Source organism: Trachemys scripta, chromosome 19 (genome assembly GCF_013100865.1).
Source record: "Trachemys scripta elegans isolate TJP31775 chromosome 19, CAS_Tse_1.0, whole genome shotgun sequence".
Lineage (NCBI taxonomy): Eukaryota > Metazoa > Chordata > Testudines > Emydidae > Trachemys > Trachemys scripta.
This window is the reverse complement of record NC_048316.1, coordinates 2,228,063-2,247,034: the sequence shown is the minus strand read 5'-3', so window position 1 is coordinate 2,247,034 and position 18,972 is coordinate 2,228,063. Positions and strand designations below refer to the sequence as shown.

Here is an 18,972-nt window from a genome sequence, read left to right as displayed (position 1 = left end):
AAGGATGGAAAAGCCAATGTGCATAATGTAGTTAATGAGAGCCACTAACATGAGATATGCACAGTGAGTTTGCTGAATTTACGGGACGCAGAAACAGACCTGCCTATATTTAACTAAACGAATCTGTTATTAACCTGAAAGTAGTGAGCGAAGAAGGATGAAGGGCCAACGTGATGAGGCTGTTGCTTAGCAACCTGCTGCTGTTCATGCAGAGAAATGTGCTGGAATTGTTTTTGGATTGCACAATGAGGGTGAGACATGAGGATATAGAAATGGAGCCCAAGCAGTTGGTCATGCAGGATGAGGATGGGGTAGACGGAGCAGAGACACAGGCCAAAGATGGTCACTTTGTTGAAAGAACCAGTGTGGGAAGGATCTATTCTCTCCTGGGTACCCAAAAGTATCACTTGAATGAAATTCTGGAGGAATGTGCTCTGCAGCACCTTGTGGTTGGGAGACTGTGGTTCAAAACTGGACCTGCCTGGAAGGAAAGGTGGCCCGGCGTTGTGACATTCAAAGGGTAGGGAACACATGGCTTCCACGTGACCCAGCATGACAGCTTCCTCGTGAGCACACAGGGTTTCTAAGATGGCAGAAGCGACTTTGTGGGAAAACTCTGATCAGTCCAGACGATTGGTTTTTAACTATAGTGACTCCACGTAGGTTTAGGAATTTTTCAAACAGGTCTCAGAAGTTGCTATGGGAGCAACAGCCTCATCATGTTGGCCCTTTATCCTTCTTCGCTCCCCATACCAGAAATGTCTTTCTTTATATTAGAAACCATCAGCCCAAATGTATCTGGCCATTGGCAGGAGGGAATGGGAATCTGTGTAATAGCAGCAGGCAGCACAGAAACTGCTGCAGCCATTTTCAAGGCAAGTTCTTCCCCGCGGCTGCAGAATCTAGAGACTAATGGTCAGCCCCAGCAAAGAGACATCCTGGGTCAGATTCTAATAGCAGATGTGCAGCCACGAGGGATAATTAGCAGAGATTAGCATCGGGTTGCAGACATACATGTGAAACAGAGGAAGAATCTGCCCCTTATGTAAATGCACCTAACCAGCAACTATGTCTCATCACACAACCTGCGTGTTGCTCCATATTAGATTTTGAAACAGCTTGTTGGTCAGAAAGTTCTCCAGGGGCACTCTGGTTATGTGACGGGCACTAAATAACTTTTCCTGACTGAATGAGGCTGTGCAGACATCGCTCTCGAGCTGGTGAAGGTGAGCACTTCGAAGCCCCAAATCAAAACAGGCATGAGGGAGAGCGCTCTAACAAGTCACATGCAAGGCAAGAGTGTAGGAATGGGGGAATGCACTACTAGGAAGGCAACAGAATAACCCTCTCGGCTCTGTTTGGATACGAGTACCAATCAGCGACTACAGGGCCGGGTACGGCCTAAGAACCTGACTGTAAATCGGATAGCTGGAACGAAATCAGCTTTTAGGTAAGGCCCTTTTGCAACAATCTCCTATTCAATTTTCTGAGGCATGCACGTGGCACCAAAGAAAGGAACTGGGTATTAGTGATGGTAACGGTTTGAGAGGCAGCCAGACGTGTGTCTTGAAATAACTTATCGGTAATTGTGACCCATAACCACCATGCAACAGAACCAGCTTCCTGTGTTGAATTTTAGGAGGTAGCACTTTCCCTGAATAGATATAATCAAGATCTCACTGCTGTCCATGAATAGACATATTCAGCAAGCAATTAAGTAGAGATCAGGAGACCAAATAAAAAGGTTCTCAGCAAATTATATTGAAAAGCACAGTGGGACAAGGTTTCTTAACACACAGCTAAGGCAGGGAGAGGAGAAGGGCTGATGAGCCTTGTGATGCTGCCTGAAGCACAGAAGTCTCTAAGTTAGAGACCCCCTTCCGTCAAATGACACACTTAATCTTAACAAGCAGTGAGCTGGAGGAGAAAGGCAGGAGGAGTGTAAGGATGCGAACAGTCCTTGCAGAGATTCAGACTGGATCTGGTGTCTCTTCATGATATATCCCTGAGGCAGCAATTTGGGTTAGAAGTCTATCTTCATCTCCAAGACACAGCCCCACAAGTTATGCAGACTGACATCTACTTCAAGCTGCCCCTTTTCAATTAGATAATGGATGCTTCTTCATTTGCCATCCCAGGCTGTCGTGTTGCGATGCTATGTGCTGTTAGATTTCACACTCGACCCCAAAAGTGGCTGCATTTCAGTGACAGGTGAAAGATTTCTTACATAAATCTTAATTCCGGAAATTACTTGGGGGATGCTCGGAGGTAAAAGGAAGAATATAAAATGTAAGGGCCAAATTTGGCAGTCCGTAATCAAGCAAAACTCCCAATGGGAGTTTAAGGACTGCAGAATTAGGCCATAAGGTTTTTTTTATTATTACTGTTACTTTTAGGGCGATAGCTTTTGCTGAATGAGCAGAAACTAGAGCCTCTACTGACATTATCAAAAACTAGCTGTGAGAGACACAAAGCAATAACTATGTTGACAGTGTTCTTTAGAGTAAATGTCATTGTCAAAGGAAGCATAACCTGCCAATGCTTTCCAAAGGTCTGCACTAGTCTCCTTTAAAAGTCAAGCGATCTCTCAAGGTGCATAGGTAGAAAGGACAGAGACTGGAGAGTATATTCTGGTGGATTGACTGAAACTGTGAAATTCTGACAAGCAGCAGCAGAAGGAACTCTGGATAAATGCCCATTGCGCTCATAGTCTAAATGCACAGACTCTGGATAAACGCACATTACGCTCATTCTATTGGCTGCGGCTTCCATCACCAAGCCTCTCCAAGGACATTACCGGCGACTGCCCGACACTAGTCCCTGGTGTACGTGGAACAAGATCTATCATTCTACCCAGGCACTAGGTTTGCTCAGAGTTCAAATGGCAGGCAAAACCAAGAATAGTGGACAGGTGCATTTTTAGGGCTGTGGGACCATAAACCAGTGTCCGATAAATGCCAATAGCGTTTGTACTCAAGTAATTTGAAAGAAACAGGCAGGAGGATTCATGTTCTTCTTGAGATACCAGACATTAGAATTGTTTCTATTAAAGACTCTTGGCAGGTTTTCAAACCTAAGCTTACTTGCCAGGCATTGTGTCTACAAGCTTTTCATATCCATGTTCAGCATGTCAGACAGACGGATACCCCCAGCTGAGACAAATTACACCTGGTCTTTCCTAGTCCCACGGGGAAGTCAAAGGAATCTGCAAGAGATTGGGAATGTTATTTATCTTGGCTAAAAGTCTGCCAGCAGGATTTCCGAATACTTGTCTTAAAATGATGGAAAAGAAGAGGTAGGTGAGCCACTGGCTTCAGTGAAGAGACCAGAGCACTACACTCACAGACTGCTTGCTGTCCTGGTGTGTGGTAAACTAACTCAGGTTCTCTAACTAGGAAAGAATTCTCACTAACCTTTCCTGGTTCCCCAGCTAATTGTGAGGATCTGTCAGGGCGGGGAGGGGGGCTTAGTCTGTCAGCCACAGAGGGTAAAGTCTTGTGAAATAACCCCAAAATATGGTCACCCCAAAGGGAGGCAGCATAACCAATGCATGAGATCTACTGTGTAAGCCCCAGGCAGATGCATGTAGAAACTGCTTGTGAATACCTCACCTTTCCTAATGGATCATCCCTTTACTTAGACTGTAAGATCTCTGAGGCAAGGGCTGTCTTGTTCTGTGTTTGTACAGCGCCTAGCGCAGTGGGGTTCATGACAGGGGCTCCTAGGCACTCCCACAGCACACATAAATAACACCAATAATGCCGACTAGATGGGACTTAATCAATTGGCAGTCATCATAACATTCTTCTAGGCAAGAGGAAATCTGGCTTATGCCAACTCTGCTCAGTCAGTAAAATATTACCTACAGCAGCACCGGTGAAGACTTTACAAGCTCACCGCGCCACTTCCGCAGTGCTCTCACGGAGAGGGAGAGAGGCAGATGTCCCAGGATCTACACTTTGGGTTTCTCACTTGGTTACACATTGTGCTATTATTGTGGCACTGAGGTCCTCCAAATATGCTGAGCGTTTTGTTTTGTTTTTACAGACTATTAGCTACAGCATGTTCCTGCTCAAAACTGCAGCCCAGTGTCATTTCACATTCTGCACGATAGCTCAGGTTCCTTGCTCCCTATAGCTATGGCACTGGAAGTACCTGTTCAGATTAATTTACCTCTCCTTTTTCCACATTGTAATCCATTTAATTACATTGATTAATGCCAACTCAATTGCCTTTATGAAAAGACACTTCAAGCAAAGTCCTGCAATTATGTCCAGGAGATCCTAACTCAACATACCCAAGGAAACGCCACTATTAAAAAGCTTCAACTGGCCCTTTCAAGATTTCTGTTTTAAAACCTATTAAACAAACAAACCAACCCGACTGTGACAAGCCAGAAAGTTCGAACGCAGATTATGAGTCAGTACATATTTACAAGGCAAAACCCATGGTCCGACTGCCCTCTAGTGGATTTCATGAGGCATAACGTGGCCCACATTTAGCTGCTTTTAATACTTCAAAATATGGTGCATTATTCATATCTATAAGTCAAAGTGCGTCCCTAAAGCTGACAGCTACAATATCATTAGGGTTACCAAAGGACCCATAGCAGTTTGCGAAATATTCAAACAGAAAAGGTTTCAGTCATAACTTAAAAGCTGTTATGTGTTGAAAGTCTCTTACTGAGTCTTGGGAGAGAATGCACAGCAAGATTTTAACTGAAAACTCTAGAGGGAGCATGACAAAATAAGTTCAAATTAAATGCATTCAGCAGAGTCAGGCTCTATAGGCACAGTCTATGTATTTCTATGATGAGATATAAACAGATGAATCTGCTAGACTATATTCTCATGATATTTCAGCCTCCGTTTCAAGTAGCAGACTCCTGTATTGTGATGTGTGAAAAATCAATGATTTGACGCCCCCTCTCCCACACCTAGTGGGACAGTGGCAATGCTGCAGGTGTGGCTGTGCTGTTCCCAAGGAGAGATTAACCTCTAGCGTTAGTTCAATGGGAGACAGTGTTTCAAAGTGTACGTGCTACGAACACACTTGGATCCCCAATCAAAGTTCAACAGGAGGCCGCTCTGAACCCCTGCTCATATCAACAGGTTCCAAAGCATGAAAATGTCATTCTGTTTTGAACAGAATCTCCAGAGGATAGAGAAGAAAAACAACTCTCCAGGAGGTCTCCACGCCATAGGACTAGGAGAGATTCTCAAATCCAGGCATGTTCTTACTTTACTTGGCAGCTGTGTAATAAACTGCACAGTCTCCTCTGCATCCACCTGGAGACTTGAAATGGGCTCCCTATTACGTACTACACATGCCTCTGTTTCCAGGGGAGGCTGGCCACCACCTGACAAGAACTGGCCACCCTACAGGCACTAACGAGTTAAAGATGAGACTTTATGCAGCAAAACATTTACTAACAGATGACGTTTTCTGGCAGTTCCTCAAATACAGATAGTCGTATAGACTTCAGTAACAACACCACATTAATAAGGTAATAAACTCACACACTGATGTTTAAACAGGCAGTTAAGTTGAGAGCAATCTGGTTAGCACACCCATAGATAAATTGAAAAAGATTAAAAACAGCAGAGGGGGGAATGGCTTTCAATGAGTCGTTCATTTTTTATAGTACCTCCCACGGTGAAACTATCAATTACATCATTCCATATAAAGAGATGCTGCATAAATGGGCACATTCATTTTGCCTGATTTTGAACCCAGTCCAGTTCAACTCAAACACTAGCATATTAGGTTTGTTTCCTGCTGAGGAAAAGAAGGGCAGTGGGAGAAAAAAAATATCTTGGAGGGGCCAGGGTTCAAACGCACTCAGCTTGGACCTAACTCTCAGTGAAGTCAAAGGCAATTTTACCGCCATCTCCAATAGGAGCAACTGGGCTGAATGATTTGGAAAATATCACCCTTCAGTATATTTTAGCTGCACACATGAACACACAGTGTACATAGGGTACCACTTCTGCCAGACTAACTTTTGTTCCCAATGCACAGCAAAGCCTTCCCTTTATCTAGGAAAAGGTTGGATTTCTTTCCTTCTTTTTTAAATTGAATCATGCTTGTGGGAAAACTGCTGTGTTTAACTGACAGGAAAAGAGGGTTCACAGACCTGACCTAGTTTTGCAAACGTGATGAAAAATATAGTCAGTGAGGTTTCCCAAAGTTTTGAATTCCACAAGTTTCCTCCAACCCTACTAAATGACATGTTTTTTTTCTCAGCTAGATCCTAGAATAAAATACACTGGCATCACAGGTACATGCTGATTAAATAAGTGGTGTTTTCACATTTTATAAAGGACAATTAAATGAGGTTATTTATTCAGCCTATATCAATGACTCAAACCATCTGGAGGGTCTAGGGGTTAAAGAAATAAACCACGGCATTATACAGGAATGGTACATTTCAGGTGGTTGTTGGAGGCCACTCCATGAGGCTATAGGGGTTCACATCTCCAAAGCCCATGACGGTCTGAAGATACTGGAGATGAAAACTTTATTGCAGAGACTTCCTGCCTTGCAAATACCTTCTCCCAGGTTCAAGAGGAAACAGTCCCTAGTAGCCCACATTCACAAAAACCTCGTGCTATTGATAAGCTGGTTATTCCCCTGGGACTGACAGGTCACAGTGCATGAGCCCATGCATAGATGCTTAGTGGGAGGTTTTAGTACTTTGCACAATAAAAGCACCTCTAATTGAAGGCTCTCCAATCACTTTACAAACATCAATGAATTAGCCACATCATTCCCCTGGAAGGAAGGATGGAATCATTATCCCCGATTTTAAGATGGAGAATTGAGGTACAGAGAGGAAGTGATTTACCCGAAGGTAGTGTCACATCTGGGACTAGAACTTGGGAACGGTCAACACACGCTCAGGTCCTTTGCACTGTTGTGGTCAGGCCTCGTGCTTGTTGATCTGGCACAGAGACTTTGCCCAAACTTCTCATCACCAAGCACGATCTAGGCAGGAAAGATTTGGTTCTTTGTCTCTGTACCCCACCCCTTTTGACACAACATAGGAATGTGCCATACCAGATGATTCCAATGGTCTACCTGGTCCAGTATCCTGCCTTGACAGTAGCCAGATCAGACACTTCAAAGACCCAGGTGACATATCCTGGAATAACCTGCCCATTGGAGTTGTTGTTCCCTAATCCCCATCAAGCAGTTTTTGTTTTATACCTTGAAGCATGTGGGGTTGTACCCTGTCTACATATTTTATCCTACTGTGGATGTTCATATTGTCCATTAAAATGTCCAGTCCTGTTTTAAATCCTCCAAAGCTCTTGGCCTCAATGATATTTTGTAGCAGTGAGTTCCACAAGCCAGTTATGTGTTAAGTAAAAAGTGTTTCCTTTTCTCTCCACCCCAGGGCCTTGCACTGCTCTTGTTCCAGGTAATGGGTAGCAGTGAAACAACTCCTCCACTGTCCTGGGCACTCACAGACAATATGTTGCCAAGTTCTATGCTGTCACAGTTGAATTTTGCAAGCTTAAAAGCAGCGTAGGAAGTGAGAATCCCACTAACCAATTCAAATTAAAATAAACTTCAGTCACTACTGTAGCTGGTGCATTCAATGCAGGGCCGACGCTTCCACTAGGTGACCCATGGCGGTCGCCTAGGGCGGTAGAATGTGGGGGGCGGCATTTCGCCACCCTCGGCGGAATTTCAGCGGCGATTCCTCTGGGCGGGAACAAAAGCGGCCACGGAAACGCCGCCAAGAACCAGGGCCGCCCAGAGGGGCTTCTTCTGCTCAGGGTCTTCAGCGGAAATTCGGCAGCGGGTCCTTCAGTCACTCCGGGACACGCCGCCAAAGTGCCCCGAAGACCCAGAGCAGAAGGACCCCCGCCGCCGAGAACGCAGCTTCAGAGGAGGAGCTGCCACCGATTACTAAGGAGGAGCGCTGCCGCCTAGGGCGGCAAAAACCCTGGCGCCGCTCCTGATTCAATGCCTTCTGTATTGTGTGTTCAGTGGTTTTTTGTTTGTTTTTTTTCTTTTGAGCCGAGATTGAAGCCAAGCAATGCGCTTTACAAGTTACCAATCTGGAAAATACTCACTCAGAGATGGTGTGGATGGCTTCGCTGAGTGGAGGAGCTCTGCTCTGCTGTTACTTAAGGAATTTGCAGAAGTCCCGAGATGTTCCTCTGAATTGGTGGAAAACTGGAACTGGACCGTGCCAGACTCAACCTGCTTCACCTGAATTTAAACAGATGTAGAAAAAAATGAGATCTGTGCACACCCTTTTTACCCGCTCTCTGGAACAAAAAGAGTTCTTCTGCCAGACAGCCAACAAAGTTAGAATAAGAAATTGTAACGCAAGGCATATGGAGGCAGAACTATCAACAGATTATTTTTTTTAAACGGGGTTCCCAGAAAGCTTTGGTTCTGTCTGAAAGTTATTTTCCTTGAGGCACGAGGGTTGTGGAATGACACTAAACTCCAAAATTATCATCAAATTTTCCTCCAGATCTCAGGTAGGATGGATTAATACCAGAACTGTAACTCTGATTCTACAAACTGGGGTTACTGGAAGAAAGAAAATTATCTTCTATATAAAGAGGTTTAGGTTACAGTTTTTGTTAGTTCAGTTACAGCACCACAATGTGGTTTGTGTGCTTTTTCGCACACATTGGTCTGTTCATAAATGTGTCCACCAAATCGAGAGTGAACTTTGGCTTTCCACTAGCAGACCAGCACTAGGAAAGAACTCTAGCAAATAGGTTTGGATAAAAACAGAAGGAAGCAACATCTTGGCAAGTTTTTTGGGGGAACAAATTCATTAATCTACAGCATGATTCCCCAAACAGTCCTGGACATCAGTGCAGTCACCAAAAAGGAGCAGAGGCTCCCTCATTACTGCATTAGATGGAAAACCCTTTGGACCCCAAGAAGGCATGGCTGCACATTTCCGTGTGATTCTGCTAACTAGACTCTACTACTGCTGTGTTCTTGTATTAAAAGCAGATCAAAATCTTCCGTAGCTAAAACTCCCTTTTAGAGAAACCCTTTCTAAATGTAAAATAGCCTTCAAATATCCTTTTCAGCAATTAGAATGAGTCTCTTCTAGCTCAGGAGACAAAAGGAAGGGGAGATTGCTCTCTTTCGTGAATCTTTCCACCAGCCAATAATGAAATACACTCAACCCCCAGCTGTAATAGATTCATTTTTATCAGGAACCAGGCACCTAATTCCTGAAGCACACAATCCCATTCCAGGCATTTCCTTCCAAGGCCCCCACTGTGTTGGCTAATTTCAATTCTTTTCTCCATTTCTATTTTGCCTGAACAGTTCTGCCTGTGCTGCACAGCATACAACATTCATTCTTTATTCGTTTTATTTTGTTAAACTGGAGCAGCCTCTACTATGGATTTACATGCTGTCATTGAGATCAGAATCTGGTTCCTAATCTCTCAAACTGCCAAGGCTCAAACGCAGGAGAAAGACTTAAAATGAGAGATGTGAGGGGGGATAAAAAAGCTTGACTCATAGGACTAACTAATTTCTTTAGCGCCTTCTGCCTTCTCAATGAGGTTCATATCTCCAAGAGTCGCCGCCAGATTATGGTTAAAACTATAAAATCATCTAGGAACAGTATATTTGTCAAAAGCTTGCACCCTTTCCCAATTCCTATGAGATGCAGATGAACAAATTTTCATTGAGGCTTCCCAGTTAGAGCCAGAAAAAGTCTTGGGAAAAGACTGTACGTGTAACGGAATGGACGAGCAAAGCCACTCAACAATGTTTGCAAACTCTCCTTGCCCCCACCCTGTGTGTGAAGTTTAACAAAGTTTAAGCAACAGGCACATATCTTCACTCTCTACGCTATCAACAGTTAGGATCAAGAATAGACTCCAGTGTTATGGCTTTTCCCCATTAGTGTGTGAATGTGAAGGACCCAGTTTAGTGTTATAATGGAATTCTGTACAGAAAGCATTTCTCAGAGATGGATGCTTGTTCTGCATCACTAACCACAGACCCTTACTAAGCCACCCAAACATTGGTGGTTTCCCTTTGGCCTCTCTAATATTAAAGGGCAGCTCCAAGGGAAGTGAAGGTTCATATAGAGCAAACAGTCTTTGCTCTGAAGAGCTTACAGTTACGTGCTATTTTTACGTACATCACCTAGCACAAAAATGGCCCCAAGCCTCATTGGGGCCTCCAAACACTGTCAAAATAAATAATTTTACAAAATATATGACAGTGCACTTGGCATGAATGTCATATAAATAATGAACACCAAACAGCTGATAAAATAAATGCACAATGTGTATTTTCTGATGCATTATCCTTCCTTCTTTTCCCATGTGTGTTCACTCAATGGCTGGTTTGCATTGGGTTTGGGCTACTTAGCAAGATTATTGAACGAAGCGTTTAAAATAACAAGAAAGCTCTGTGCCATGTGTGTACTGAAAACAGGGTGGTTTTGATGCACCCTTGCTAAAGGAGAGCTCAGAGGAGCTTCTTTTTACCTCTTCGGAGCTCATATTGGTGGGTGGCATCTTGTAAACTAACACATGGCTGGGGTTCTGCTGGGCGCCTCCTTGAAGTGGTAAGATCACTTCCGTGGAACTCGAGTCCAGCAAAGGATTCCAAACAGTCCATCGGATGGAATGCATATAGGCTGCTTTAGTCAAAGAGGAAATGGACAATGCCTAGGATTAAAAATATATATGAGAGTAAATAACCAGAGATGAAAAACATTTGGTATTGTGCCATGACTCTATCTCTGGGTCACGCTAGACTGCTGTCATCCAACCCAAAATCAAATAGGATCAAACCAAACAGTAGCCATTTTCTGCCTACTGAATGGTAACAATCATCTGTCTTTAGTCATCTTTCGTTGGAACCTCATCACCTCTAGGCAGAGTGACAGGCAAGTTCTCTGCAGCCTTTTTCTTATAAAAGAAAGATCAGGTTTCTGTTTGTTTGGCTTTCAACCATCATCAATATTCAGAATGAACAGTGCATCGCATCGTAAGTTTTGACCTAGAATGAACACAGATGCATATACATTTCTGCACAACCCATGAACATTAGAAAAGAAATTAGCCTCTCATCTCACTGCAGTTGCAAATATTTGCAAATACTCCACATGATTAGGCCTATGTTGGTTACTAATTTACACACACAATTATTGTTATTGAAGAGACTGCTATTGCATATCTGAAAAATCCTAAATCTCTGCATGTGAAGGCTGCGTGTTCCTAGGATACAGGAGGGAAGCTATATTTACTGAGAGGCGAGATACCATATTCTCCCATCTACCAACACAGAAGGGTAATTTTTCCAGCTGAACAATAATAAATAGGAGGGACACAATAAAGGACTGTGAACAGCAGTGCTCCAATATTAGTGCAATACAGAGAAAATGAATACCATCCACTACCCCAGGATTCTTCCCTTCAGTTACGTATTTCCCCTCGTGACCTCAATATTGTAGCCATAACTTCCATTGTTTCAACACAATTTTGAGATGTACTATTTAAAGCATGTTATCTGTCTTTCCAGGCCCACATTTTGCTCATAATGTAAAAAATTCTCTTCAAATCCCCGAATTTGCAGGTTGTTAAAAAAGTACCAATATTAGCTTTCTGTGTTACAAGGAGCTGTTGAGCCCTCATGGAGAACTCGGAATAGCTTGCTACAACTGTGCTTAGATTTAGCACCAGTTTTTGGTTGTCTCATCTACATACTTTGTCACTGGGAACAGCTGCATGAACAGAATCAGCTTTTCTGAGGCCACGTATCATCTCAGAGGCATGGCTGGAGTCCTAGTTCCCTCCTTTAACCGTTGGACCACATTTATCTCTAGAATGTTTTATTTTACACGTACACATCCAGTTTATCCACAACGCAAGTGTAACAAATCTCTGCCGTGTGTGCTGCTGATACAACATTTCCTGGCAATCGGGCTGTGTGATAACTGCACTTCATACCTTTGTGACATAACCAAACAGCCTTTCCTCCTCTACTTTTGGATTAACGGCATGCAACATTTTCCACACCAAGCGCTCAAAAATGACAGCCCCATTTCTCCTGCACTACAACTATCTGGCCAAATTTCAACCCAGAGCCAACATAAACTTTGCCTAGCAGGGTTTACAATGTGAGTGCTAGCACTAACCCTGCGGAGGGATTATCATCATTGCCATAATCACTGGGACTGTGTTCCCCACGATGACATATTGCCTGTACGGATACGGTGATTTGTTTTCTGCTGCAAGGACCAGTGAGACCATTAAACATAATTTTAATTCCCGCATTGACATAGCAGTATGAATAGTATACGTCTGGTCCTGGTCCTCCAAGATGGGAAATGTAGTCTAAAAAGAAGCTAAAGGGTTCCACTCAGACAATCACTTTAAAAGCCTCCCCTTAAAATCAGGCATTATAGAAGGGTCTCTACAAAAACAAGCTCACAGGTCTGTCAGTGATTGAAATCCCTCTTGTAGCTCCCTGCAAAGTGCTGATCGTGGCACAGAAGACGCTGTGATTAGCGTGGCAATCAGCTTTGGGATTAACCGCTTTGCATAAAGGGAGTGCAGAGGTTAATTGGGTTCACTCTGAAGCCATTGATGGCCTGGCTTGACGGTTCCCATCGGTGCAGGTTACGGCACACCGGCATGTCAGATGGATGCTAATCCCATCTCAGACTCAGGAACCCTTTAGGAATGTGAAAGTCACAGACAGCCGCTCTGAGGGCGGCCGAGGATACGGGGTTGCCCAGGTAGCATTTGTGTGCTAAATGAGTTGACACTCCAGGCTGAATTGTATGTGTCAATTTCATAGGCAAGGACAACGGCGCGGCCAGCATCCCGGTGCATCACGCAGGAGAGAAGGAGAGAGGGCGATGTAGGCAGGGAAGTAGCCTCTTTGGTACAGCATTTGCTGCAGTGGTAGCTGAAAAGAGGGGCATTGCCATGGGCATGCCAAAGGGATTCAGAATCGTTTAAAAGCACCTGCATTGGCCCAACTTTTCACCTATAGGAGTTTTACCCATTCTTAGGCTAGCGCTAAAATCCCACCCTTCTTCTTTTCTTTTTTGATTTGAAGCACATGCAGCAATGCCCACTTCCCATCAGCCTCGTTCTGAATGTAATACCCCATTGGAGGCATGCAGCTTAAACGTCTCCCCAGTGCTGCCTGATAACTCTTTAGGGAAGGGGTTTCCTCATTCTGTGCCTAGTGTAGAGCCCAGGACAATGTCAGCACTTACATAATGACAACAAGGACAGAGAGACTTCGAAGAAGTTTGCAGAGACTCCATTTTTCGACTGGGTTTATTCTGCCAGCAACAAAATCTATGAACTGGGCAGGAAGTTGCAATGAATGACCCTTCTCGAACAGTCACAGGAGAGTGGAGACTGTGGCTGAAGACCTGTTATTTACCAGCATCTTCACAGACTGCAAGCTTCAGGCACGATACAGAGCATCATTTGTAGGTGTGTTTATAAATCTCTGTTGGTTGCACAAGGCAACAGGGAATGGAACTAGGAGCATTTCACCTCAAAGTCAGCCCACGTCAGCAGTGAGCAGTCAGCCAACATTGGGTGGGTAAGGAGACAAAGCTTTCTCAGCAGCCAGAAGGTATCATAACCACACACCTCAGGGCCCTCAGGACTAGATCTGAGACCAGCTTCCTTGAGCCACCCAGTCTGGCCAAAATATTTAAAGGCTACATTAAAAAATCTCCATTTGAGAGGTGAGAAGAGAAATGCAGAGATTCTGAGCTCTCTGGGAGTATCAGTTTGGAATTGATGTAGGTGCTGAGTTCCTGGGGATGAGCCTGGTGAATGTCTCAGGATGGAGAGACACAGATATGACTGAGGCCCAGGTCCTATTGTACAAGGGACCATATCACTAAAACTACTGTAAACTATTAGCAGCCTCGGCTGAGGGCATGCACTGACTGAGCCCTGGAGGCTAAACTGATCTCTTAGCAGTGCTCCTTCCAGGGCAGCTTTAAAGCACATTCGTAAGGAGACAATGTGGGACAAGCAAGCGGCTCCCGCTGCTTGTGCTGTACCTGTTCCATGGATAAGCAGATGACTTCAGCCTACCAAGCTCTCAGTCCCTGGGACCTTCTTCCAGAATTAAATACACTTTGATTCTTTATTTTTTTTAAACTACACCTAGAACTGGACTTTTGCTCGAATACATTTAAGTTTCTTATCACTGTACAAAAATAAATAAATAAAAATCTGCATTCCAATACCCAGACCTCTGCAGGTTCTTGGGTTTTAACTTTTTAAATTTGTTGAAGCCAATATCTAATTTTCCAATTGTATGGTTCCCTTCAGCTTGTCTTCTCCCAATCAATACAAATCCCATCTGCCAGTAGGGCATGTGTCACTTATATAAATATCCATTTCCCCCTAGTTTTCCTTTGGACAGCTCTAACGAGAGACGACATTTACTGCATTGTCAATGACCCTCTCACAGTCCTCTTAGCAGGACAATTAGGGACTCATAACAAATCAATTGCTATTGATTAAGCTGCACATTCTTACTACAAACTAATGGCTGGAATAGTAAAGGATCCTTGTAGGTGACAGCCTGCACAACACGTGCTAGAAAATTCCCCAGCCCTAGACAGAGAGACGGGCAAGCCATGTACACGGAACAGGGCAAGAGGACCAATTTATCAGTCCACCAGGATGAGACTCCCCTGCTGTCTGCCTCAGGCAGTGCATGCAAAACAGACCATTTTAAAATCCCTTGTCTCCCTGAATTCGATCATCTTTAGCCAAGTCATTAGGGTCTCAATTTACTAAAATAACGCAAAAACGGCTCATCCAGACAGTGCTGGCTCACACAGCTGAATAATTGTAATGCAAATCTATGTGCTCTCACTCTAACTATACGCTAGCAATGCAAAGCCCTGAATGATTCTGGCCATTTTAGCAATGCTTTGTGGCTACCTTCTATTAAAGCATTAGACGCAATTGTTACAGGAGGTTGCACTTGTAACAGAGAATCTTGCATTAGTGAGCTTTTCTGTATGGCAAAAATACAAAAGCTACACTCTTCACCGAAGAAGCGAAAATGTTCTTATTTTGGATTTAGTTACTATAAATATAACCTACTGTAAGCCAAACCTGCCCCCTTTTTGTGATAAAAGCATTAGACGGATCTTTTTTAATTCCAAAGATCGACTCATTTATTATTTTACATATTTACGTATATTAAATATGAACTCATCATGGGTCCTAATTACACACAAACAATATTATTAAAATCCATTCACACTGAACCGACGTCCAAAACCTAAAGGCTTCCCAAGCCCTCTTCCACTCTCCATGAAGCTCAAATTGTCCCACCACAGCCTGAGTCCCAACTACTCAAACCCTCCAGGTTCAAGACCACTGGGATAAAATAGAAGACTGCAGTAAACAAACCTATCCTGGTGTCCATACCTTGCTGAGAGCTCTCACAGGGATAGCCTAGACCTTCATTCCAATGTGTGGCTGTTAAGAGACAGCATCCAGGCACAGCAACCAGCACAGGTGATGAAGACAAAGCTGAAGGCATTCCTAAGGGAGATGCCTATCTTTAATGGAGGATACATTTATATAGCATTAACTGGACTTATCCTACCTGGTATTTCAAGGAGTGAAAACTACCCTCTACGCAGGGAAGAACATAGTTGCAACGTTGCATCAGATCACTGACGCATCTTGCCCAATGTCCTACTGCTGGAAATGGCCTATGCTCACTATTCAGGATATAGGTGGAGAAGCTCACGTCCATTCTCACCCCTCCCACTACAATATAATGGGAAGTTTTATCCCACTGAAATCAACTCAGTGCACGAGTTTGGTGTTGTGCCTAGGGAGCAGGCAATCACATCTCATGGTCTGGGGTATGAGATGTTCACGCGTGGGGCTGGTGTGGGGAGGGATTTATTGCATGATCCCCATTTACAACACAGATTCCATGGAATTCATCAATAACAGTAATGAATAGCTTTCTGTCTGTTTGCCACAATTCTGCATTGCTCCAGAATTTGGACTGAAAAACAGGATGAAATAATTTAAATGTCAGGTTTCAGAGTGTACTCATTTCAATAAATGTATGCTGGCATGCATAGTATTGGTACAGGGGATTCATCCAAAGTAGGAGAATTCTTATGATTTTGAAATCCTCAGAACAATAAAAGATTTAAACTCACACATGGTGTTAAGGATTCAAAAGAAAGGATGAATTATTTTTATAGTGCAAAAATTCAATTTTGTGCTAAAACCTAAAGAAGAATTCTCTTTTTAAAAGCTGAAATTCTCCAAATAAGCTTGCCAGAGAACTCCAGGACCGCTGCAGGCTAGGTTTCTCCATCTATAGTGGAAAAAATTAACATATAATTAGAAAGATTTCATAAGCCCATTTGTGCCACATTACATGTGGGACCGTTGAAAAGCACTTTGTCATTTTGATGGGCGATATTTGCCTTTCTATCCTACAAACTGAAATAGTTCTTTAGAAGCAATATGTGAGCTACAAAAGGAGCTATTGTTTGATTCTGAAAGACACTTTATAGTCAAGTACAATTTTTGCTCAAGGTTTTATAATGTTCCAACATAACATTAAATATTTAGATCAACACAAGGTGGGAGTCAGATTCTCAATTAGTTATGATTTTAGCACAAAGGGATCCACATTAAGAGCCTGATCTAACTCCTGCTAAAGACTTCCATTGACTTCCATGGGTGTTGCATCAAGCCCTACGAAACAACCACCACTTTCTAAAGAGTGGGGTGAATCCTGAAAAGTTGTGTTTATGCACGTGTTCGAATTCGGTAGTGCTCTTCAGTTCTGCCACATTCCTGATACCTTACTATTCGCGCCTTAAAAAGACTGACGCAAACAGGTTTTGTTCACATGAGTGCTTGGGCAACAGCCGATCCTCATATACATACTTCTATGTGCCTGAGAGGTTATTTGCTATTCTCCTTTCTAAGACGGTTCAGTGGCCCAGACATGGAGAACAAGCAACGTCATGTGATTTGGGTGACCAATATAATGAATAGTGAATAGATTAACTGAACCAAACAACCCACAAGCTGAAAACTGTTTGTCCAAACTACCTGGAGAATACTTAAGAATGCATTCATGCACAGATGTCAAAAGCATGAATCATTCAAGGACAGAACAAGCAACTAAATTCCCAGCTAATATGATTCACAGCTCTTAATTTGACCAGCTCCACTTTCTAGCTTGCAAATCAAAGGGAATACAGAACAGGACAGAGCTGTGGTGCCCAATGATATTAACAGGCAAATAAGCCCAAAGAGCTTTTAACATTTAGCCTCACTCAGCACGCCCTTCAGCAATAGTAAACTGCCCTGAGAGCCTATTGTTAGGGGCAGGTCCAGTGATGGCTGGCATCCAAAGGTTAGTGTGTGGGTAGCTTCTTTCTAGGGGATGGAACATTTTAGATACGCCTCTGAGTGACTGAGCTATTGACCCTGCTCCTTTGCTCACTGTCTATCTTTCCAGGTGCCCTGTAGCATGAGAATGCTTACCAAGAGTAACAGTGATCGTTTCTCCCTTCCTCCTCTGCAGAGCTAGTGCCACCCCAGGTCGTGAGTTCTAGTCTCGACGCCTCGTGCACTCTATCTGATTAGCAGACAACGGTCTGCACGACACTTCCAACCACTACAAATCCTCGGAGAAATTACGTATTCACAGGATGCCTCACCTGACAATTTTCATTACATCTGTAGTGACCCATGGAGAAGGGGCAGCTGCACTTTTATTTGCAATGGTGAGATCTTGTGAGGGAAGTGAAGGCCGATTAGGCACAAGAGGGGAGGTGGCTGTTGTTAGTGACTCTGACTGATCGTATGAGTGTTTCTGTGTTTCACTAGCAACCAAAGTATTCCGTTACAGATCCCGCAGCCCAGGCATTCCTGAGGCAGCTTGAGATGCTCGGGGGCCAGCTGAGCTCTACAGTCAAGCCACTGTCCACGTGCAGAATAGGACAATGGGTAAACAGACAATAGCAATCTCCAGGTGGTGAATTAAGTGACATGCCACACAAGCAACTCAGCTGTCAAGGCCCAATCAGCTTCTCGACTGTACTTGTTCCTAAAAGCATCTAAAATAAAACGGAATAGAAAGCCACTTCCATATTTATCTGAGGGCCTGTAAAGTTAACAGAAGAGAATGAACTGAAGACTAGGAAACCAAAGCTCTTATCTTCTGAGACTTTGTTTAGAGAGTGAAGGAGAAGCCATTGCCTGAGGGGTTTGGGGGATTGAAGGAGAAGGACATGCAATGCCAAGCAGGAGCACGAAGGCGCTGCTGCTGTCACAAAGCAAAGTGACCTTCTGGTTAACAAATAAACATTTCAATAGTTTCACCATGAGACAATCAGAGCTGTTCTCCAAGTCACAGCTGCTAAGGGCAGAACATTGTAGGCTAACATGACAAATATAATCAAAATTTCCAATTTGCAAGACCAGAGACACACAGGGATTAAGACAGAATTAATTAATAAAAGCAGAGGAATCTATAATTAGCAATAACAATTTCATTCGGCATTTTCACCAAAGGAAATACGGTAAGTCTGCTGTACAGTCTTTGAAGGATCACTTTGTTCAGGTGCCTTTCTTCGGCTCCGTGTTCAATATCTGTTATGTTGCAAATTTGAGATTTTTAGTCAATAGCCATTTTTAAAGAACACATTTTTGTTTTTCTTTCATCAATGCGCTTACTGGGTTAGTAGATTGCTACTCAAGAGTGATGTATTGTGAGAAAAAGCAACAGGGAGGAAAACCAGAGCATTACCAAGTGCATTTGCAAGAGCTAAAACCCAGTGATCATTTGTATTAATGAAAATAATTAAATGTGCTAGAAATAATTATCAATAGGGAGTGATACGTTACGGTAAGTAAAACTTCTAATTCATCTGATAAACCAAAGAAAGCACAAAACACTGAACCACTG

General features: G+C 43.3%; 1 protein-coding gene across 5 annotated transcripts in view; it reads right to left on the bottom strand.

The window, feature by feature from the left end:
* The window catches only part of NPHP4 (nephrocystin 4), a 103,247-nt gene that overhangs the window by 43,506 nt on the left and 40,769 nt on the right, over positions 1 to 18,972 (bottom strand). For 4 of the 5 annotated variants that reach the window (XM_034753047.1, XM_034753051.1, XM_034753050.1 and 1 more), the window contains 2 exons: positions 10,497 to 10,679; positions 8,085 to 8,223 (listed from right to left, as the gene is read on the bottom strand). In XM_034753047.1, the coding sequence (XP_034608938.1) occupies positions 8,085 to 8,223; positions 10,497 to 10,679 (322 nt within the window). Of the gene's footprint in view, positions 1 to 8,084; positions 8,224 to 10,496; positions 10,680 to 15,443; positions 16,241 to 18,972 lie in introns of those variants that run through there. The other variant, XM_034753052.1, reaches the window with a different exon arrangement.